Genomic DNA, 23,881 nt, shown 5'->3' on the forward strand with positions numbered 1-23,881 from the left:
CTGATGATGAGACTCTGAACAAAGATGAAGAAAAAGTTAACAGGAACTTTAAGTCGCATTTCCACCCAAACCACTTGGATCTCTTACACCAAGGAACTTCTTTTCATTGAACTAAGAACACAGTCTAAAGAAAAGGCAAATTAGCCTGCTAACGTATAAAACATCATTTTTGTGTGGCTAAAATAAAATGCGGCAAGTGCACACGAGGGTGCAGGATGAGGGCTCAGAGGATCATTTTTGCTAGATTCATTTTTATTGTATGCATTAGTTAGACTTGTTTTCAAGCTAAGGAATTCACTTCTGAACTGTGTATGCTGGTCAATAAAACTTGATTTGATTTAGAAAATGATTGAATTACATTTTTATTTTCCTCCCCTTCAACATTTAACCATTAACACCACTGAAGTGCCCTTAAAACATGGCTTCCAGCTGCTCCAGTGGAGTGGCCAACAGATAAGACTGGTTTTACTGGCCATTCCTGACAAAGTGAGATACCGTGCGCTTTTATTTGATCCCATGTAGAATCGTGGGAGCCCTGAGTTGTTTTGTTTGTTTCTTTGCTCTTAGTTTTTTTTTTTTTTTTTTTTTTTGGTGCAAAGCAAAACTCTTTCCTCTGGATAATGTTTAACACAACATAAAACTTGATCGTCTAAGTCATCAGAAAAGGTTGACTGCCCAAACCCTGACCCACAATCCAACAGTGACAGACTGTAAAATATTTATGATAAATGGATTCAATTCAATGCCACGTCAGTTGTAGCCACAATGTGCTGAATTGTGTTGCAAGTGTTTTTTAGGTTTGTTCCACATTAATGATTATTTGTTTATGTACCAGTGTTCATTTAACAAACATGCTTACAGTATGTCTTTAAAGTGATAACACACCTTTCATCACTTTAGAAGACTGCCACTGTGTCCAACTGCACATCATGTGATCATTCTTTAAAACACCATTTCACTAGTTCAGTCCGAAAGCCCAAAACTCAGGTTGGAGTTGGATTATTTTACATTCCACACACCTCATTACGGTATGCACAAGATGATCTTTGCTAATCATTACGTTTTAAACAGGTATGAGGAAGCTAGGGTGTGAAAAAAGCTTGAGGAGAAGGAGAGACAGGAGGAGAAGGAAAGAAGGGAGGAAATAATAGAAGGATGCTGGTTGAGGCTCTCTGAAAGCAAACAAGATGGACAGTAAAAAGGTAAAGATGCCAGATAACACATTTATTGTCATGTCATATCAAAACATAGTCACATGTGGCATTTATTCTAATGATACACACGTTACATACATGTAGTTTCCAGACACACATTTTCACACATGTATACCCTTTTTGATGAAAGCCATCACACTTCTTCTCTGCCCAGTCAGAGATGAAGTGCATTTCAATAAATTAACATGGCTGGATTTCATTTGAACCTACACTCACTATTTATTTACAATGCAAACAATCCGAAACACTTCACATACATGTCAATAAATAGGAGGCAGACAGGACTGAGAATGTGGTCAGTGAAGCAGAAAACTACCTCCAGAAGGTGGCAGCACTGCGACAATCAGGATGTGAGCTGCTGCAAAACCTGAACGAAGAAGAGGAGGAGCAGGAGGAGGAGGAGGAGGAGCAGGGGGAGGAGGAACAGGGAATAAGGAATCAGCTGTCAAAAAAGTAGCTAAAGTGGAAGCAACGGATCTTAAAGAGGTATTTTGTTGACATTTACGTTATGCTATCAAACAATCTGCCACGTTGTTTGAGTCGAAATTATTAAAGGAAGGTATCTATTTACTGCTGAGTGTGATTATAACCGTGACTACCCAGTGCTGTAGTTAAACAGCTCACGGTAGCTAACCAAACGATCATCATAACTGCGTGAGCTCACAGCCTAGCTTGCTAACAAGCTAGCTAACTCCGAAGGTAACAAAGCTAAGTTAACATTGGATTAGCTAAATGGTGTTTACATTAAACCGGTGGTTGATTTATACTCTACGTCGGACAAAATGTCGGTTTGCTGGCCAGAAGGGACCCAGTCAAGGTACATGCTAGCGGCTAACGTTTGCTAGTAAACTATTCCATGTTGTTGTCGTCAGTGTTGACATGTCCTGCGACAGCTAACTACCACAAGCTAACTAATGTTGGCTAATGCGCTAACAGAGAGCACCATCCGGCTACAGCTCATTAACTATCTAATTAACTAGATGTAGTTTATAAACAACGTGTCATGTTTTCAGTTTAATGGATCCTTATTCTCGCCATTTTTAAATGCTAAATGACCGCTAACAGGAAGTGAAAACTCAATTCGTTGACTTTCTTTTTCCCTGAGACGTTAGGAAATATTTCGGAAGCAAGCAGGAACTCCTCTTAAATGTTAGCGAGCGTCATTCAATCAGTCAAACTTTATTTACAAAGCACCTTTCAGACCATTTTAAATGCATTTCAGAGTGCTTGAAAGTGATTGAAATAACATGGCTTAATAGAGACTAAACACAAATGACAACAAAATTTAACAGTTAAGATAACAAGTAAAGAATAAAAATGATGAAATATAAATATAGCACGTTAAATTTATTTGTGTTTCATTTGTCTATGAAATATAATATGATAAGAAGAATGATTAGTAAAACAGATTAAAAAGTCCAGTAAAATAATAATAATAATAATAATAATAATAATATATATATATATATATATATATATATATATATATATATATATATATATATATATATATATAATATAGGGCTATGATAAAAACAATACAATTCAAAAGCATAAAGATTATAAGACATTATATAAAGCCAGACTGAATACACTGAATAGGTTTTTACTTTATATTCAAAGGTATCAATATTTCCATCTCCTCTCAGATCTGTTCAATAGTTAATGTGATTTGAAGCTTGTTGAATGTTTTGGAAGCAGAGTGTTTATCTTATTTCTCTCTCACTGACATTTTCCAGCGATGTTCAGAGCTGGTGTTCAGCACTGACTGGTTGTCTGCCTGTGACCTCTGACTGAACACACCCGCCAAGATGCCTGCCGTGTCCACCGGGGTCAAGGAGCTGTATCTGTCCACCTCTCTGGGTGAACTCAATAAAAAGGCTGAAATTAAACCAGATAAGACGAGCACCAGAAGGTAACTTTAGATCTAATCTTTACTGGTATCAACCCAGTATGGCATACATACATTGTGTGACACAAAACAAACTCACAACATGAAGACAGGAACTGTGAATTTAAGGGATACATGTTGGACAACACAAGCAGATTGTGCTGCTCCTCTACTTCTTCCTTTTGTTCCTCTTCTTTTTTGTGTTTATTAGGGGATTTCAAAACAACTTTCAAGGTGCAAACAGCCACTTACTGTATCAGAGAGCTTGTTAAGTTGTTGAAAGGAACTTGCTTTCACATCATCAGTTTTATTTATCTGATATAATTTCACTGATACAGAAAAATGAACAGAAAAACATAATTTTTCCATATTGGTCTATATCATGCACCCCTAGTGAAAGTATTAACAAAGGTCTCTCATCAAATTTTGATTTGAACCAAGGACATTGTAATCACATGATGCTGATAGAACTCATTTGCTGTGTTGCAGTTATGTTCAGAGTGCCTGCAAGATCTTCAGGGCGGCAGAGGAATGCCGCCTTGACAGAGATGAGGAGAAGTCTTATGTTCTGTACATGAAATATTTAACAGTTTATGACATCATCAAGAAAAGACCAGACTTCAAGCAGCAACCGGTACAGTTAATAACTGTGAACTTAATTTCTGTGCATCTTATGACTAAATGTGTAGTGTTGCTATTGTTAAGACGTATTGACTCGTGGAAGTTATTTCTGAGTAACTGATTTCTATTTCAATGGACTTAGGACTATTTCATGACCATGCTGGGGCCAAACAGTTTTAAGAAAGCCATTGAAGAAGCTGAGAAGCTCTCCGAAAGCCTTAAACTCAGGTGAGAGGCTTATTCTACACACCTTATGATGGAATGCATAAGCTGCAAGACAGGATAATAGGGTATGAGTTTTTAATCTTTATGTTTTAAACAGGTATGAGGAAGTTGAGGTCCGAAAAAAGCTTGAGGAGAAGGAGAGACAAGAGGAGAAGAAAAGAAAGGAGGAAATAACAGAGAAAGATGCTGGTCGAGGCTCTCCGAAAACAAACAAGAAGGACAGTAAAAAGGTAAAGATGTCACATGACACATTTATAGTCATGGTATTTGCATAATAGAGAATAGTGACGTGTGGCATTTATTCAAATGATACTTACTGTATAGTCTACGTGTGTCTAAAGGAAAACATTTATCACTTACTCGGGTCGTTTTTGGGTCCATTTACATGGTTGGGTTTCATCTGAATCTACTGATTCTACAGAGTTTTGAGTTTATGGTTCACATTAGACCAGTAATAACAGCAACACTAGCAGCCTAATTACAGGGTACAAGTTTTGTTTACTTGTCATTCTGCAGCACATGAGTTGTATGAAGTGCTACTCACAAAACAACAATTACATATTGCATCAATAAATTAGTCATAAAAGCAAACCATTATTTATGATGGAGTGCAGAGTCTCACAGCTTGAGCAAAGAAGCTGCTGTGAAGTCTGATAGTATGACTTCTGTGTTGCTTGTCAGACAGCAGCAGGGTCAACAGGTTTGTGGTGGTTGTTGACTTCGAAGGAACAAAAGCAGATAATTAAATGACATTGCAAGTTAGGGTATTATTTGATCCTCAGGCATTAATCAGATGATTGTTTCAGCATTCATTTAGTTTTTTTGTTTGTATGTCAGGTAAAAGGTGAACAGAATGAACTGAAGAATGCAACCTCAAAAGGTAGGCGGAGTAACACAAGACATTTTCTGCTATTATTATTAATTTCATACTGAACAGTTTTACAGTTGTTTGACCTGTGTTGATTTGATTTATCTTGATAGCTGCGGTGCCAGCTGGTGGGATCACAGCTGAGAAACTTTTCCACATGATGAAGGACCAGACGATCACGATAATCGTCATGGACACCCGCAGCCACAAGGACTTTGAAGAGTCTCACATTCAGGTCCCAGCCCAGACCTGCATCTCTGTGCCTGAGGAGGCCATCAGCCCTGGGTGAGAGAGCACTCTACTGTAATATTACATAGAGTGGTTTTGGGAACGTTAACACAAATTAATCTGTTGTTTAATTATTTTATTTTTCTGTTACTGTTGTGTCATTAACTCTCACACAATGAAAGAATATCAACTCCTCAACTTGACCTCATGATCTGAAATGTCATGACTTTTCAGAATCACTGTGAATCAAATCGAGGCGAAACTGCCAGACGTGTCCAAAGAGCACTGGAGGCGGCGGGGATTTGTGGATTATATAGTCCTGCTGGACTGGTTCAATTCTGTCACTGACCTTAAACTGGGCACCACCTTGCAGAGCCTCAAAGATGCCCTCTTTAAGGTAACTGTGTGTGTGTTGGTTTGCCTTTGTGCACTCGCTTATGTGTGTATATGATGTCAAGGCTTTGTTTAACACAAGCTTTGAGAAGTGAAGCGTGTAACACTGCAGTCACCTTAATTTTGTATTAACAGTTGTTTTGCTCACTTTGTGCGATTCTTTTTGGCTCTTCTTGAATATGACAGCCTTCTTTGCTGTTCCTAAACTGACCAGTCATCACTTTACATCAGTCTAGCAGATCTCACAGCAAGGCTGTTGACTGTTGTTCAGCATATGATGAACTGCGATCAAATGCCTTACTTGCTAAATATTCTGACAACAGAAAACAAAAGTTTAAAAAGAAATACAACCCCAAACAACCGACATGTCGATTTGTACAGGACTCATTTTATCACTCAATCTCTGTGTTTGGTGAAATATATTGGGTAATGTGCAGTGGAATATTTATTGAACAAATTACAGACATTGTAGATAAACACAAGATTAAGATAATAGACATCTTCCACATTATTAGTAATTACTAGAGGTTTCCAGGTAATTCTAGTCCAGTGTGAGTGTCAATAACAACAGTAGAATTTTCCTGTGATGCGCAACAATGTGTTTGCACACTCCACAGTGGGACAGCATCACCATCCTGCGCAGTGAGCCTCTGGTGCTGGAGGGAGGCTACGAGAACTGGCTGTTGTTTTACCCCATGTACACAACCAACGCTAAAGTTCGGGCCCCTAGACAGAATATCATCAACACCCTCCCTCAGTGTGAGTATCAGCAGCTCAGCACACATGCTTTTATTTAATACCAGGGTTTGTGTTAGTGCAGCTTCTCTTGTATTATTTCATAAGATGATGAAAGCAAATGAATTAATTAGTCAAACAAAGTGGGAACACTGAATCTATTTATGAACCTTGTATCCAATATTTTATGCTTCTGAATGGTGTTCAAAGGTTTTGAATATGCACGCTAATCTCCAAGGCACATTATGGTGCCTCACCTGAATGTAGATGTTCCTAGATAAACAGTGCAGCACTTCATGACCAGTTATTGCAGCTCCCCCGCATTCCTCACCAGTAACAGTGTCAGGACTTATGTTAAAGGGACAGTCTGTACATACTTTTTTCTCTTACCTGTAGTGCTACATATCCATCAGGGACGCCCAGACGGGGGCCCGCAGGCCAATTTTTGGATTTTCAACAATTACAGGATAAAAGGGTTTATACCATTATTTATTTTTTCAAGGTCCTCAAGAGGATAAGTTTGGGCACCCCTGATCTAGATAGTTTTGGTGTGAGTTGCGCAGATTTTGAGATGTTGGCTGTAGAACGTCTGCCTTCTCTCAGATAAAATAGAGCTAGATGGATTATCTTGAGTTACTGGGTCATGACTTTTGAAAAAGGGTATTGCTGTTGAGTCATTCAAATGTATTTTCTTGATGCTTTGAACGTCACAAGCTGAATGCCATCTGGTTCTATTGTGTTCAGAGAAAGCAGACATCTCTACGGCCAATCAGCAACTCACACCAAAACAAATTATCCAGATGCTGAAATAATTCATTTTGTTGTTGGGGTGAACTGTCCCTTTAAGTACAGTGCGATGAGTTTGAAAACACATTAATCATGTATTACACGTGAACCATTTAGTGTTGCTTCTAAGATTGATTGCTATGATATTATGGTATTTTTTCAACAGTGAACTTCAGCTACCCATCCCTCGAGGAACCAAAGCCTCCGACCCCACCTCTCCCAGAGCCTACGGTCACACCTGAGCCTCAGGAAGCCTCTGCCCCTGTGCTGATGAACGGGGTTGCACCAGCAGAGCCCCCATCATCTAAGACTTCCATGGTTGATTACAAGGTCCCAGACACGGTTGATTTCCCCGTCACAGCCTCCACAAATTCTGGGCTTGACCCGAGCAAGAAGGGACCTGCAGCAGGAGCATCCAGCCAGTCACCTGTACCAGCCAAGACCTTCCCACAGGTAATTTATATACCCTGATAAATAATGGAATAGAAAACGTTAAGGAATAAGTGTGTCTAAACATCATTCATGTTTTGTTTTATCCTCTTTCCCAGTTTGATCGTACCAAGAAACCCTCTGTCCGGGTGACAGACGAGCCAAAACCCAGCCTGAACGGTTCCGCGAAGGACTCGCCTCAGAACGGCCCTGTTGTCCCCGATCGCGCAGTCAAACCATCCTTCCCCTCCAACTCCTCTCTGTCTAAAGAAGAACAGAGTCAGATCCACTCTGAGGCAGTGGCAGTGATGGAGAAGGCAAAGCTAGAGCAGGAGAAACGAAACCAGGAACGCCGTTTGGAGGAGGAGAGACGGGAGAGGGAACAGAAGGAGAAGGAGTTGAAAGAGAGGCAAGAAAGGGAGGAGAGTGAGAAGAGGCGAAAGGAGGAGGAAGAGAAAGGACATCAGGACAAGAAGAAGCTCGAGAGGCAGAAGGCAGAAGAAGAGGAGGATAAAGGGAACAGGGTGTGGGAGGAGAAAGAGAGGAGGGGAAAAGAGCAGAGCTCTGACACACCCTCGAAGAGTATGTCTCTGGACTCGCCGGCTCCCAACCATATTGTTAGTGAAATGAAGGTGAGTCCTCTTGTCGGAGTTTGTCACCACCACAGTGGATGTTTCCATTTGAAGGTGCAGAGAGAAAATGTTAAAAGCAGGCTAAACATTTGCGCTTTTGGCATCAAGAACACAAGGATCCAGTGGAACAAATCACACAACAGGGATCAGTTGCTATCTTTAGAGTCCCTTTAAGTCTAGTGTCTGAGATCTCTGGCTAAAACAAAACTGGTGAAATCCTTTTGTCATCATTTTACATTTTAGACCAGACCATATTTAAGAACACAGCCCAAAGAACCCAAAAGTTTTTTATGTGTAAGACATCTAAACTCAGGAAAAATATGAATGCAACACTTTCATTTTTGCTCTCTAGAGTGAGTGAATATTTTTCCATCCAAGCCAGTTACAACAACAAACTGCAGTCAGGTTGCGAGCCAGGTGAGGATGACATTTGCATGTACATTCAGCGGACACTTTTGTGCAAAGCAACTTACATTAAATGACGAGCATGCAGAGACTGTCTCTAACAGTTTCTGGTCCCGGGCTGGTGTTGTTACACATGGTCTGCGATTGTGAGGTCCGTTAGGTGAACTACCAAATTCTTAGGAGCAACACTATAGATGGCTTGTGGTAATGAATTGAACAATTGAATGGGACACTCGTGGACACTTCTGCAGTCAGCGTGGCACTATCCTTCAAAATAGCACATTTTAAAGTGGCCTGTTATTGTGAACAGCTGAACGACTAACTGGTATTTTAACATATTTGTGCTCAGAATTTGAGAGAGACAAGCCTGATGTGTGCACAGATAAAGTCTTTCATGAGCAAAAAAGCATTCCCTTTATATTTCATTGAGTGTAATAATGTAATACTTCTTTTACACAGCTGCATGTTATTAACATTCGTCCCAGAGACTGCTGGTGTTCCGCAACTGCAGTTCTTCACACTTCTGTAATGTAATTCTGTGTAATTACAGAGCTTAAAAGAAGTTTTAAATAAAGTTACATGTCCTTTACAGTTCTACCTACACTCTTTCTCTATCAGGCTAACTGCATTCAGCCATTCGTACCAGGGTCTGTTTAGCTGCATCACTGACAGTCCAAGTGAAGTACACGATAGACTGAAATCATGCAGTATTATGTAATAGAAGTCTGAATTTTGTTAAATTTGAAGACATACCTTGGACACAAGTCATTGTTGTATACCTCAAATTAGTTTTGTTTAAAAAGATTTGAGGATTATCCCCCAATAAGAAGTTTCTGCTTGACAGAACTAAGATGTGCAGTACATAAATGAGAGAATATTTGATTGATGTGTGTATATTCAACAGAGGGAGCCCCTGACCAGAGCGAGAAGCGAGGAGATGGGCAGGAGTGTACCAGGCCTTCCAGTCGGTTGGATGAAGGTACCAGATGTTTTAAACCTGAAATATGTGGTGTTATTACAGATGAAAACTAAATGAAAAAAGGTTTAAAGGAAATAACTTATAATATTAGGAAGTGTTACTTCCTTCCTAATATTTAGTATGTTCTTATGTTTACCCCTAGTTCCTCGACACAGTGACAGGGACCTACCGATACTACCACTCCCCAACCAATCGCGTCCACCTTTACCCTCCTGAGGTCACCGTTCCACAGACCCCACCCTCCACACCACCGACAGTCAAACAGAAACCACCGCAGCCAGCTGAACCCGATGCCAACCATGAACAAGAGCGGGAGCAGTCTAAACTGAAACGCTCATACTCCTCCCCTGATATCAGTCAGGACCTGAGAGAGGAGGCCCAGAAGAAGGCCACGGCCCCGACCACTGCTGCTGTCATACCCACCATCAACAGAGACACCAAGTGAGGCGCACAGATGTTTTATTACTGAAATGTGACATGCAGCATACTGCATTCAGTCAGCTTCCTTAATGTTTTATCTTTGTCATAATCTAGCTGCACCATATTCCTTTAGTCTGGTATTCTCTCATCGTGCTGCTCTGCCCTCCAGGCCTGCCACCAAAGTCTATTCTAAAGTGGAGATTGCACGGCCGTCAGCTGCCAAAATTCGCAACCTGAATCCTGCGTTTGGAGGTCTGGGTGCATCACTGACTGGCCTCCGTAACCTGGGAAACACATGCTACATGAACTCCATCCTGCAATGTCTGTGTAACAGCCCCGGCATGGCTGAGTACTTCAACAACAATTACTACATGGAGGACATCAACAGGTAAAATAAATGACTTGAATTAACTGTAAAGTTTCAGGTATGAGAGAAATATTTCTCATCTGTCTCTGTTCTTCCCCTCCTCCATCAGATACAACATCCTTGGCCATAAAGGGGAGGTGGCGGAGGAGTTTGGCGTCATCATGAAAGCCCTGTGGGCCGGTCTGTACAAGTGCATCAGCCCGCGGGACTTCAAGATCACCATAGGCAAGATCAACGAGCAGTTTGCTGGCTATGACCAGCAGGACTCCCAGGAGCTGCTGCTGTTTCTTATGGATGGGCTCCACGAGGACCTCAACAAGGTAGTGCACACACTTCATTCACAACCACCAGTGTGACATAAATAATGTATTAACATTTTTGGATATCTGCTAGGAGCAAGAGAGAAACATTAACATCTATATATGCTCACCATGAATTCAATACTGAGTGAATAAATAAGTTATTTATTCCTTTCAGTCACGGCTTTGTGAGGCTTGCCTTCTATTGCCCCTGTATGTTGTTGCACATTTGTCTATTCACAATAAAAACTTAGTCTTTATCATTTTCCTTCTTTCTGTTTTTTTTGTTTTTTTTTTTCACCGGGTTTCATTTTGATGAAATTAGAGAGTAAGTAAATGGCTGTGTGTTCTTGGTCCTCCTGCAGCAGTTGTGAGTGTGACGTGTCTTCATCTGTCTGGTCTGATGCTCCGTCAGAACCTCTCTGTGCATGTAGACCCAAGACATGCCTCATTGCCTGTATCAACTGATTTTTACTGGCTTCATGTGCATTTGAATGGGAGGAGAGGACAAGGTGAATTGACAAAAAAAACAGACAGAAAAAAAAAATAATTAGGGATGTCACAATTCTCTAAATCTATAATTAAAATTTTGATTCAGTTAAAAAATATAAGTCAACACTGATGCTATGTGATTGTTAGATTATTCCATATGAATTTGTTAGGATCAGCAGATCATTAGTTATGCATCCTGAGAACTGACAACATTTTGAACAACTTCTTTAAAAAGATTTCTACAACAGCAGCTTGACTTTATCCTCGTGCTTTTTGCAGGGTAGTGTAGGCAAGTTCAAATGATATCAAAGGCTACATACACACCATTTACTCCATTTTATTGTGGTGCATGGACACCCTTCATGGATTCAACAATAAACCTCAAAGGGTAGAAATTCAGTTTGTTAGAAAGTTCTGATTCTCAAAAATGTGTCCAGAGTGAACCCTCTTCCCTGAACAAATCAATACAGGATCTCTGAGAAGGGAAGACGTGTCTCACAGATCTGTGTCACAGATCTTCCCTTTTTGTCCTTTTTCAAATCAGATTATAGGAGATTCATTGATCACGCTTTTGATTTTGATGACAAACTGATAGCTCATTTTGATCAATTTTTGATTTAGAGTTAAAATTGTGACATCCCTGATGACTTGATATACATTGTTATTATTTCTAAACTCTCTAAAACATCAAAAACTTGATTGTTTTTAAAGGCATCGTTAAAGCCCCACTCCAGTGTGTCATGGCATTTTGATGGTATTTCTTATTTTCTGAGTCATTTCCTGCCAGTGTTGATGAGCCACACTATTTGCCAAATATTTTTTGATGAATAACTTATAATGATTTTGTGTTCTACTTAAAAAATGTACGCTGTTGCTAAAGTGGAAAGATGACATGACAATAAATTTGAATCTAATCTGAGCTTGGTTTATATTGCTTATGATAGTAGCGTAGCACCTTTAGGAAGGGGGCAGTGCGTTGTGTTTGTGTGGTTGAGCGAACGAGAGTGAGGGTGACTGTGCTCAGAGCAGACAGGTGTCTTTTGGTCAGGTCTCACTAACAACTTGGTGTTCCACCTGGATGAGTGTGGTTTTGCAGGAAGTAGCAGTGCAAACTTCAGCGAGCTCAGTGACCGCCTCAGCCCGTGATCTGAGTGCACCCTTTTATTTTTTTCAATAGTTTGCAATGTTGACCTCATGTTTGAGCATGTGAGGTGATATTCTGCCTTGTGAGAACTTTTAGGTGGTTTAAAGAGATGTTTTAGTAAGACAACTTGGCCGTGTGGATCATGTATCACGTATGTCTTTTATATGATGTGTGATCAGAGTGTTACATGGATGATTTCACTCATAGTTTGGTCAGGGTTAGGCAATGAAACATCTTGGTTAGGTTTTGGAAAAGATCATGGTCTAGATCAGATTGACATATCAGTGTTGACTTTGGGATTCACATGTGTCAGGAAAAGTGATTATCACAAAAACCAAAAATCATCTGTGAAGTTACATGTGACGATACACTTAATGTCAGGTACGCAGCACCGCTTGTGACGCAGGACCTGAGGTGTCTGATGAAATACAGAGTATTAAGGGAGTCATGTTGTTGGTCTGAAAGGAGGGAAAGTTGTCTTGTAGCATTGAATGCACAGTACAGGTTACCCACGAAGCTGTATTGAAGTCTATGGGAGATGCATGGCCTAACACTAAAACCCAACATGTACAGTGTATGACTTCTGATGAAGAAATACCTCTAGAAAATGAAAGAACACACTTCAGAGAGCAGATTAACCACAGATTTTTTTTTTTTTTTACATTTTGACATGTTGTTTGTCCTCCAGTTTCGCTTTGGGAAAGGTTTGAATTGTTCGCAGTGTGACTGCAGCCTCACCAGTGATATATGCTTGGAGCTGCCCCATTATCAGACCTGTCAATCATTTGGAAAAGAAAATCAGCGGTTAACCTCTGAAATGTGTTTTTTCTTTTTTTTTGCCCATTGACTTTAATCAGCTGACACCACAGTCTGGCACCAAAGCAAGATTCAGTGACATAATGACCTTTTCATATTTTTTAGGTCCCATGATGTTAGACAGGCTGTATCAGTGGCTAGAGTTGGGCTTTAAGCTGTCAGATTGCTGTGATTCTGTCTCCAACTGGAGTTGAGTGGAAGTACTACACTCACCCCATCAAGCAATTCTCATTTTCAAATTTAAAGGACAATGTGCTGATGAGGTAGTAAGAACTGACGATGTGCACTCCTCACGACTCTCTCCATCTCATCACATCCCTCCTGTGTGATGTTCAGGCCTGACTGCCAAAGGCTGGCCCCTCCCAGTCCTCTCTGTCTCCGGGCTAATTGATAAATCAGTCAGATTCATTGACGAGATATTAATTAGCACGTGTTAACCTGCCTTTCATATCTTCCTGCCTTCATAATGAGAGTGAACTTGCTCAACTGCATGCTAATTTAGAAATACAAAGTTTAGCATTCAGTCTGTAGTTCTAAACTGCAGTCATTACATTGAGCTTTAAGAGATCATAAAGCAGGTTTTTTTTTGCTAACACCTGAATTGTTCCCCTGTGCCATCATGTTATGTCTCTGTCTCTGGCTTTAGGCAGACAACAGGAAGCGGTACAAAGAGGAGGAAAACGACCATCTGGATGATCAGACGGCAGCCGACCTGGCCTGGAGCAAACACAAGATGCTGAACGAGTCCATCATCGTAGCGTTGTTCCAGGGCCAGTTCAAGTCCACACTGCAGTGTCTGACCTGCCACCGCAAGTCACGGACTTTCGAAACCTTCATGTACCTGTCGCTGCCTCTGGCCTCCACCAGCAAGTGTTCCCTGCAGGTTGGTCACACGTTGAACATATGAATCATAGTAAAAACATCCTTTAAGTCTTCAACTTCTTCTACACCAATGTGGAGGGCAGTGAAAACAGTTTACATAATTAAGTTTGCTTTGGGGACAGCAGAGGATTGGTGATTAAAATATTTGTTGATTCTTGCAGGATTGTCTGAGACTGTTCTCGAAGGAGGAGAAGCTGACTGACAACAATAAGGTGTTCTGCAGACACTGTAAGGCCCACAGAGATTCCACCAAGAAGCTGGAGATCTGGAAGGTTCCACCCATCGTCCTGGTGCACTTAAAACGGTCAGTAGTGCTGTTTGCATGCATTCAAAATGATGCAGAAGTGCCTTTTCGCTTTTATTACGACTGGATTTTAAACAGAATTTCCAATTTCCACTTTCATGTTTTGGGGAATAAGATTAAGAACTTGAAATATATCAAAGAATTTAAAAAATCTGGCATTTTCTTAGCTTGCTGACATACTGGATTTTTTTTTTTTTAATTCCTACAGATTCTCCTATGAGGGTCGATGGAAGCAGAAGCTGCAGACATCCGTCGACTTCTCTTTAGATAATCTGGACCTGTCCCAATACGTCATTGGACCCAAACAGAACCTGAAGAGATACAGCCTTTATGGAGTTTCTGTAAGTAGAAGTGAAATTAAATCTTGTGTCAAGTGTGTTTTCTATTTCATGTGTTTTATTTATTTGTGCACCTATGAACGGTATAAATAAAAGCATGTTACATGAGAGGTGAAGACTGATTTATAGAGTACACAACAAACAAAATTAATATACTGGTGTACTTGTATCTTCTATATCTTTCATAAAGCCGCCAGTCCATTAATAGTCTTAAAAGCTATACATGAGTAAGGTGATGTTATTTTCTGTTCTACTTGTTCAAATACTTTACCCACTTAGTCATTCTATCCACATTACTGATGACTGTTGATCTTATTGATATAATTGTTGCAATATTGAAATTGGGGTATTTGGTCAAAAATATTGATTTTGACATTGTTAAAACTGTAACACGATGTGGATGAAACATTTCAAGATATTATTTGAAGGCCATATCTCTCAGCCCTAGAAACTATTTATGTGTGATGATGAATTCACCTTGAAAGTAAATGTTTGAATTTAACTCTTCAATTCTGATCTAGCTGATAAAACAAGCAGTAACCTTCTTCTTCTCTGCCCTCAGAACCACTACGGTGGTTTGGACGGTGGCCATTACACAGCCTACTGTAAGAACAGCCACAAACAGCGCTGGTACAAGTTCGATGACCATGAGGTGTCCGAAATCTCCACCTCCTCCGTCAAGTCCTCGGCGGCCTACATCCTGTTCTACTCCGCCCTGTGATGAAGCTGTGGGACACCAAGAGAGAACACTCCACCAGGGGCAGCAACGCTCAAGCCTAGAGGTTTCTTTTTCTTTTCAAAATCACAGCTCAGAGGACCTGCCGCACTTAGTCGCGGGTTGACTAGTCGTGTTTTTGCACGTGAGGACGTTGTGGAGCGACTGGCTGTGAGAGCCCGTCTGTCGCGTGTCGGAGGAAGGCACAGGCACACTGTGCGATGCTTCAGCTACTAGAGGACACTATACCTAAAACCTGCCGTCTGTTCGTATTACTGATTAATCTAGAGACTATGATTTACTTCTGCTCTGATTTCTAGACCTCGATGGTTGTGTTGTAGGGCTGACAGCTGGCTCAGACGCTCTTCACTGTCTTTTCTGTTGCCGTATCGCAGAACAGCTTTCTCGTACTGTGTGAACACAAGGGTTAACAGTTAGACGCCATGTACATACTTACCAATGCTGATGTTGCACATTGAAACATGTAAATACTCGAGGACAAGGTGTTTATCTGTTAAGTGACCAAATTATTCTTTTTTCTTTTTTCTTGAAAGTAGCAGCCATCATAGCATCATCATAATCATCCATGAGTTCTAGGGGTTTAACTCTATAGCCTTCTAATATTTAACATGATCTCACAATGGATGGAAGAGACTGTGACTGTTGAATTTTGCATTCTTTCTAAAGAGAGAATTGAGATTGTTCATATTAGCCACATTCTTGCACTTACACAATATGCAATCAGTCTAAGTTGTTTCTGTAGAACATGTGTTGAACAGCAGACGTTAACACTCGACTCAGAAAGCTTTAAAACGAGACGGATGCTGAGATCTTGTCCGCCGCGCTCCGCTCAGCCGATGACAGAACCTGCTTCTATAAAGATTGTTGTTGAATTCACTCTGTTAAACATACTTAACTCTTTACATTCTTATACTCAAACCCAAAAACTATTTAGAGGAAAAATTACCGGACTTCCTTCTCGGCTGGTTTTGAGGGAACTGTGATCTGATTAATTTGATTTCTGTGTTCAGTACTGACCCGGAAGAATATGAAGATTTGTGAAATTGACCTTAATCACTTCCACGAGTGCGTTAGTGTCGACATTTGCTGCCTGACTTGCTGACTGACCCACAGACTGACGAGAGCCAGCACAAAGTATACTGGTAATGTTTGTTTCTGAATGGACCATGGAGATGTGAGGTGGCAGTTTTATGGCCTGGCATGAGATCATAATCTGTTTTCTTTATACTTGTACATGTTGATTTTATTTCTTAATGCTCTTTAAAAAAATATATTTGTTTCAGATATAACGATTATATTAACCTCAAACAACTCATATGACTATTTATTAAAACTGCTTCAAATTAATGTGTTTGTGTCTGAATGTTTGAGGATGAATCAGCTACAGGGCTGTTAAAATGATTATTTTCATTGTTAATTCATCTGTCGATTATTTTCTTGATTATTAATCAGTTGTTTGGTCTGTAGAATGTCAGGAAATGGTGACAAATATCGATCAGTGTTTTCGAAACCCATAAAGAGTCAGTTTACTGTCAAAGAGGAGTGAAAGGGAGGGATTTCCCTAAAAATACCAATCCCACAAACTGATTTATCAATCATCAAAGTAGCTGACAATCGATGACTGGTCATCATTGCAGCTCTAGTGGAAAATTGATTGTTGGATTGTCAAGCAAAAATGTCAAACATTTGCTGGTTTTTGACTGTTGGACAAAGAAGCGATGTCAAGATGTCACTTTGGGATATTTGCGATGAGCATTTTAAACATTTTTTGACAGTTACAGACTCAGTTTTAATCTGTTAAGTGGGAAAATAATGGAATTATAAAAATGAACTTTAGTTGTGCAGTGTATATCTGCTACAAAGACAACATGGTGTTTTAACAATACACACAAACAGTTACTCTAATAATGACAAACAAATGAGTGTCAAGTCAACAATCTTTACATTTATTTAAAGATTATAGCATATAACTTTAAAAGATTACCTCACTGATGTCGGACTCGCCGTTTAAAAGGTCTCGAAACGTATCAAATCAAAGAGATAAAAAGGAAGTTGAAGTCCGGCTGGGCTGATCAGAGTCCGCTGATCTTTGGCTTTTGAAACGGCTTGCGGCTGTAGAGCAGCATGTAGGTGTTTGGAGACTGCACAAGGCTGTCCTGTACCTCTCTGACTGCTGAGTCGTCAAAACAGTGCCATGTCTGGGTCAGGGTGTTATGGCAGAGAGCCGTGTAGTGACCCATGTTCAGATTACCTGTGTGGTTCTAGAGGAGGAGAGAGAAAAGTTAAAGTTAAATCCCAGAGTCCATAAAGCTTGGGACTGAAAAGTTGAGGAATAAACATTCTACGGTAACGAAGACACCAGTCCTGATCCACACAGGGTTCCTATAAGTTATCTGCCACATACAATTCACTGTTTGTGGGCAAAATATATTTAATAGTTTACAATGAAATGAATATACGTGGTTGTGTTTACTCACCACAACAGCGTACAGGCAGTATGAAGAATATGAGGTGTTCTGTACCGAGCTGGATAGAAATGGAGAGAGATTGAGCTTCATGGAGAACGAAACATTAGTCCTCAGTTTCACCTGGTTCTTCCCCTTACAGCCAAACCTGCAGAGGACAATAAATCACACACACATATATATATATATATATATATATATATATATATATATAGAGAGAGAGAGAGAGAGAGAGAGAGAGAGAGAGAGAGAGAGACAGAGAGAGAGAGAGAGAGAGAGAGAGAGAGAGAGAGCTGTCCAGGATGTTGCAGGTTATTTAGACAAAGTAGCACTTCATAACAGAATCTGTAACTCACGTTGATGCGTAACAAATGCTCCTCTTGAATTGACACAATATGGAGATACGCTCGAGGCACTTAGTTACCTTTTTATTTGTAATGGCCCATAACTTAATTAATGTTAACTTAACAGTTAGATCATCTATAATTAGGATGTCACCAAAATATAATTATTATTGTCGTGTGTGGCGTTCTCTCTTTGACCGCTCTCAGTAACCAGATGATGTGCAGATGGTGTATGCCAGGAGGTGAGAATGAAGCTTGTGACTAACATTTCTTTCTGTTGTTTCCTGTCAGACTACTGAAAAGAAAATGTCCAAAAATCACATTAAGGTCCATTAAACATTAAGTTAGACATCCCCCATTTGCATATTCATATTTAAACATATAAAACTTGTTATACAAAAAAACATTGTCCCAATTGAAGTACTCAGTTTGGGAAGTTTCATGGTGACGTCTATAAGTTATAGCCTAGTAGATCTATACTATACCCTATCCATATGTCAGGTTCACATATGCTTATTAGCCACCTTTCACATCAGGAGGTGGAGGGGATGGTGGTGGTGTTACCACAGACCAAGTCCCACCACTGGATATTTTTCAGGAAACCTGGGGACATTTCCAGTTGTTGTTGTGGTGATCAAACCAGCTATTTTTCCAGGTATTTTAAGCTGAACTATGATAGTTTCCCAACCCTAACCAAGAGCCAACCAGAGCATAACTGGACAAAGTTTGTCTGCTTGTGATGATCATGTGACCTTTAGGTGAGATTATTTTGTTAATGATGATTAAATTCTTAAATAGTCTAACATTCTGTGCCCTCATTCATTAAACTCACGTATGAAGTGTTGGTTTCTACCCACCGTTTGAGGTGCAACATGAGGATCTCTGGGGGTTTGTCCAAACAGGTGAGGACTGTAGATTCTCTCCTCAGCTCACACACTGAACACAACATCTGCTCTCCTCCCGTCAGGATAGTCTGCTCGAAGAACAGTGACAGGCAGTCCTGCACAGTGTAGAGACAGAACTGTGAGAAAATGTGAATAATAAGGACAAGACGACCACCAGCACCTAAAATAGGACCTGTATACAGTCTGGACGGTATTGCCCAGCTGTTGGGAGGTACCTGAATGGAGCACTTGATGATGTCTGCAGGGATGGGCAGTGACAGGACGGTGAAGGACTGTGTGCTGTGTGCCTGCTGGTCACAGTGCATGCAGACGGTCATGTAGCTCAGCTGGCCTTCAAACAGATGCGAGACGATGGTGGACTCTGCTGCAGTGGAGCAGTTTCTATTCTGGTCTTTTCTCGGCTGCCGCATTGAGGAGCGCATCTGACGCTTTGCAACCTTAAAAACACACACACACACACACACACACACACACAGATTTACTCATCCTGTGGGTGTAGTGATCAGCCACAGAGAGCTACGTGGTGTGATTGGTGCACCTTTCTGAGGTCATCATGGAGTGCGTTGAGCAGATAAAGCAGCAGTTCCTGGGCGTCTTGCTGGGAATAGTTGTTGAACTGTGGGAGGATGGAGCAGAGCACAGACCGGGCCTCCACGGGAGCACAGCTGGAGCTACTTCCCATCCACATCTCCTCCAACAGGCGCACAAACACCTCGGCCACACGGCACTTAGACCTGCATGAGCAGAGGTTAAATCACCAGGAAAATATGAGTGTCAACCCTCAAGTGAGGCAGAAAGACCGCGGTGGCGGCGGTGGCGGCGGCGGTGGGTGGTGTTACCTCGCCAGCTCTTTGCGAGTGTCCTGATTGAGGAGATGCTCGACGAGGGGCACAGTGGAGCACAGACACTGTAACACAGCATTTAAGTAGCAGGAGTTCCCTGTGTTGTCCAAACCGCACACTCCGGGTCTGTTCCACCTGTGCAGCCTCACTGCAGAGCTGAAGGCTTGCTGGTCATTCTCCCTCAGCTGATGACAGCTGGACGTGTTCGTCCTGTAAGACCAGAGACAGCACAGAAATAAAACATCCTGATTTCTAATTCTTTAAAGTCACAATATTAAAACCTTGAAATATGTTTTCTGGCACTCAGCAGCTCAGTTTAAAGCTGAAACCATTAACATTGTACATTTAAATAAACCCTAATCTATTTTTGATAATCTGTTAACTGGTTTGAGTTACTTTTCAGAAAAGTAAGTCAAGTTTCTGATCCCAGGTTTCTTTTCTGAGACTGAAGAGAAGGTAAAGCCTGCACGCTCACTCAGCCCATCAGCTCAGACTGTTTCAGGCCAACAGGCTCACAAAAGCTCAGTGATGGCTCGTGTGGACAAAGAGATGATGATGATTTGAGGACTCACAGCCTGGGTCATGAAGCTGCTCTGTGGTCAGCTGGTAGCAGGGTGAGCACACTGTGGCTGGGTGGGTGTCGTCTTTTAATACCCTTCGGGCTCTACGCAGAAATCTAAACTTGACCGAGATTAGTGACACGTTTCTTGCTCAGCTTGTTGCAGATGAACCTGAACAGTCACATTAAATTGAATTCAGCCGGAGTTGCAAAGAAAATAACCAAATCGGAGCCTTGATGTATTTTCAGAGGTGAAGCTCTTCCAAAAATAGAAAGTCCTCAGCGTACATCTGCTTCTGTTTGATTTGTTGTTTCTTCAGGATCCAGTACTGTGATGCTATATTTAGCTCAAACTGAAACACTAGAACGAACTGCAACACTAACCTTCTCTTAGAAGACCTCGTCTCTTGGTATGAAGTGCTGTTCAGTGGTGGCAGAGCCGGCACGGTGATGCTGCTGTCCACAGCCAGCTGAGAGGCCAGAGCCCTGGTGAACTCGGTCAGGTGGACCTGCCTGTCTGAGCCCTGGATCTGCAGCGTGTGGAGCACGAATGTGTTGATGCAGATGATGTGTAGCGTCGCCCAGAGGCCTGGGAGGAACAAGTCTACCTCTGATCCCTTCGGGTCTGACACAGGAAACAGAGCAGGTCCGGTCCAGCCTTGGAGATGAGACGGGGAACCCTCAGGTGTCTCCCGCTGATGTGGTCTGACTGGAGACGATGTCGGGTCCTTGAGCAGTGGAACAAAATCAATATTGACCCCTAAGCCAGAGCAGACGTCTGTGAGTCTGCCCTCCATCCACGCAGAGCTGTCCAGCTGAACCAGGGGCCTCTGGCTGCAGAACGGTCCCAGCAGGTATCTGACCACCTGCTCCACCACAGGCCTCCTGCTCTGCCTCTGGAGCTGCTCTGGACAGTACAGATACATGTTACAGATGAACCCAGAGCTCGTGTCACAGAGGAGGGCGAGATGAAGAGAGCAAGCACCCTGCTGGTAGGACAGACTGTATTTCTTCACAGCCAGGTTGTGACCAGGTGTGTACAAAGCCTGGTAGCGCCTGGTGATGTGGCTGCAAAAGGCAGAAAGCGCCTCCAGCTTTTCTCCATCCTCCAGTCTGGTCAGAGACAGCAGGCTGGTCTGGAAGCTGTTTCTCTTCAGGACGCCCTGCCATCCATCCAGTCTGAAAGTCAGCTCAGAGCCAAAGCTGCTGCTCTGTCCTACAGTCAGGCCGCTCTGCAGGACGATAGAGAACCACGCTAATGCCTCAGCATACTCCCCCTCAGAGAGATCTGCTCCCTGCTCTCTGCTCTGATGGTTACCTCCAGCCTTCACACCAGCAGCTCTCCTGATCAGCTCCCGGACGGCTGCTCGGTCCAGCACTTCCAGCAGGAGCTCTCTGGCCGTGTGGTAGACCTGGTAGGCAGGTCCGGTCTGAGTCCTGGTGAGCGGCCTCACTTTTTTGGACCTGAAGATGTTGGGTAAACACAGAGCATCCCTCTGAGAGTCTCCATGCAGCTCACCCAGCAGGTGGCACTCCTCAGACATCCATGTGCACTCCTTCACTGACAAAGCCTTGGCCTTCATCTCGGTCCCTCTAAGAAGAAGTCATCCTAAAAATACCGACTGCAACCACTAAAACCTTAACTGAAATTCCTCCTTGTCGTCTGTTTCGTTTGATGACCCAGCGAGAAGGTGAATAGAGAAAGAGAGCGCAGTGTTCTCGAGGTGTTCCTCATATCCTATCTGGTGCTTGACGGGCTGTGTGTAACATACATGTTTGCATGTGTGTGTGCTGATCTGCTCTCAGGTGAAACACTCTGACACTCACGAGACTCGGCTGTCGAGGTAAATCACCAGGCATCCGCCGCAGCCAGACAACTGTGTCTTGGCAACCTACAAACACAAAACTTGATCAAGGAGCAGCTCCCGTGACACGTTTTTGTCCTCCTGGGAGGGATTTCAGGGTTCGGCGTTACATTTAAAACACCATTTAGAAGCTAATGGAAACAATACATGTCATATCTTCATAGTGTAAATAGCAGTAATTCATTGAGGTTTAGACAAACTTTCACACACTCCACTAGGTGCAGATTTTTTAAGATAACTCCTGTGCAGCAATTGTTTTTGCAATAATAAACAGCATTCCTAATCTATTCTAACATCTGCAGTGTTTACTACAGAAGCCCTGAGAAACAAGGGAAGACATTCTTTTTTTCCTGGTGATCCATTTTCTAAGTCTGATCTAAATAGTTTTTTCTCCTGTGTTTATGACTCGAGAACAAAAAGTGTGAAACCAAGTGTTAAAAAAAAAAGTTATAGGGAGTTTTTATTTCTATGTGTAAAACTGAGTGAATTTTTGTGTGAGTGGTTTTCTTTCCCAGGGCACATTTCTCTATTCATATACGAAAACAAGTGGTTTTCCATGTGCGTCACACAAAGTGAAACAACATCTTCCAGGAAAAACATCCAGGAACCTTTTTTTCGTGAAACAGAGTCGGGGACAGAAGTTCTTTTTTTGTAAGGCTCATTTTGTAAGCAGCTCACGTGGAGACGGGAGTGTTTGAAAAACAGATTCAGGGACACAAACTTTCCTTGGATCATGTGTGTAATGACTGAAAGGATGAAGCCAGGTTTCCCACAATGCATCTCAACAGCTGTAGGCTACGCTCACCCTGCAGGAGCTCCTTTGTAACAAACACTGCTGCTGTTGTTATATTTGGCATTTTGAACATAAAACATAAAAACACAAAAGTGCTGTACTCCTACTGCTGCAGCAACCACGATCTGCTGGCCTGGCAGCAGCACTATACTGGAAGGTTTAGTGCCTTGCTCAACAGCATGTCAAAGTGCTACTCAGCAAAAGGAAAATGCAATTAGTTTGTTTTCAGATTTATCAGTCCAAAGAGGTCAGCCAGGGAACTGGAGGTGCACAACAATCTCTTTTGCTGTAATACATTTGATAACTGCCATTCTGCAGATTCTCCACACGGGGGCGCTGTTTGGTCACCGGGGTCAGCTCTACATAGGCCGGCCTGTCTCCTACAGAGCAACATCACTGCTGTCGCCTCCTACAGGCAGACTAAGTTACAGCTCCAAACTTTAACGCATGTTCATCCAAAAGTAAATAGTGACTGTTTTCCCACGCTGTGATACATGAAGTGTACAGTTACAAATGTGGCTGAGTCATTTAAAAAGTTTCTTTCTACATGAATAATAAATCATAAAGTCTGCAGAGATAATAAGTAAATCAGAAGCTGCAGTGTTTAATCTTCATGATATGAGCAGTCGTGTAGGATGAAGCACAACTGTGCTGAGGCAAATACAGTAGCACTCGATTCGCTCTTTCATGGGGATGGAATTATACGGGCAAATGTGTTCACATAAAAATACAGTTTAAATGTAAATTACAGTATTTTAATGTGGTATAATCCTGTACATTTACAGGAATTTACTGAAATGAAAGTGAAATGAAATTGCAGGAAGAATGTATTAAACAAGGACGTAAGCAAGTAAATGCTGTCATTAGGTTACATCACCATGCGGCCACTCAGCAATAAAATATT

At 41.7% G+C, this 23,881-nt stretch overlaps 2 protein-coding genes across 3 annotated transcripts; one reads left to right on the forward strand and one right to left on the reverse strand.

Moving 5' to 3' along the window:
• Positions 1-1,580: 1,580 nt before the first annotated feature.
• Positions 1,581-16,551, forward strand: usp8 (ubiquitin specific peptidase 8). Of its 2 annotated transcripts, XM_037096537.1 has the most exons (19): positions 1,581-1,700; positions 2,954-3,129; positions 3,595-3,739; positions 3,869-3,954; positions 4,049-4,181; positions 4,789-4,831; positions 4,933-5,104; positions 5,282-5,444; positions 6,058-6,199; positions 7,128-7,414; positions 7,510-8,022; positions 9,332-9,406; positions 9,549-9,847; positions 9,996-10,214; positions 10,303-10,513; positions 13,591-13,827; positions 13,988-14,130; positions 14,339-14,471; positions 15,031-15,189. In XM_037096537.1, the coding sequence occupies exons 2-19, from the start codon at positions 3,026-3,028 to the stop codon at positions 15,187-15,189; spliced, it is 3,264 nt and encodes a 1,087-aa protein (XP_036952432.1). In that variant the 5' UTR covers positions 1,581-1,700; positions 2,954-3,025. The 2 variants fall into 2 exon arrangements, with proteins under 2 accessions (XP_036952432.1, XP_036952433.1); XM_037096538.1 differs by lacking the exon at positions 1,581-1,700 and having other exon boundaries at positions 3,026-3,129; positions 15,031-16,551.
• On the reverse strand, positions 16,202-22,102 carry LOC119018683. Its single transcript, XM_037096539.1, has 7 exons — positions 20,704-22,102; positions 19,758-19,970; positions 19,457-19,652; positions 19,134-19,355; positions 18,871-19,013; positions 17,682-17,817; positions 16,202-17,465 (listed from the first exon to the last, which is right to left on the reverse strand). Exons 1-7 carry the CDS (start codon positions 21,900-21,902, stop codon positions 17,277-17,279), a joined length of 2,298 nt encoding a protein of 765 aa, XP_036952434.1. The 5' UTR covers positions 21,903-22,102; the 3' UTR covers positions 16,202-17,276.
• Between the last annotated feature and the right edge of the window lie 1,779 nt (positions 22,103-23,881).

Source organism: Acanthopagrus latus, chromosome 4, assembly GCF_904848185.1.
Source record: "Acanthopagrus latus isolate v.2019 chromosome 4, fAcaLat1.1, whole genome shotgun sequence".
Classification (NCBI taxonomy): Eukaryota; Metazoa; Chordata; class Actinopteri; order Spariformes; family Sparidae; genus Acanthopagrus; species Acanthopagrus latus.

Bases quoted from the DNA above. Each gene is read 5' to 3' on its own strand.
- LOC119018683 (XM_037096539.1), bottom strand. From the start codon at position 21,902: ATGAAGGCCAAGGCTTTGTCAGTGAAGGAGTGCACATGGATGTCTGAG. The intron at 19,971-20,703 runs GTTAGTGTTGCA...CTGGTCTTACAG, and splicing joins ACGAGGTCTTCTAAGAGAAG to GACGAACACGTCCAGCTGTC. The intron at 19,014-19,133 runs GTACCTCCCAAC...TACACTGTGCAG, and splicing joins TCATCAAGTGCTCCATTCAG to GACTGCCTGTCACTGTTCTT.
- usp8 (XM_037096537.1), top strand. From the start codon at position 3,026: ATGCCTGCCGTGTCCACCGGGGTCAAGGAGCTGTATCTGTCCACCTCT. The intron at 5,105-5,281 runs GTGAGAGAGCAC...ATGACTTTTCAG, and splicing joins GAGGAGGCCATCAGCCCTGG to AATCACTGTGAATCAAATCG. The intron at 10,514-13,590 runs GTAGTGCACACA...CTCTGGCTTTAG, and splicing joins TCCACGAGGACCTCAACAAG to GCAGACAACAGGAAGCGGTA.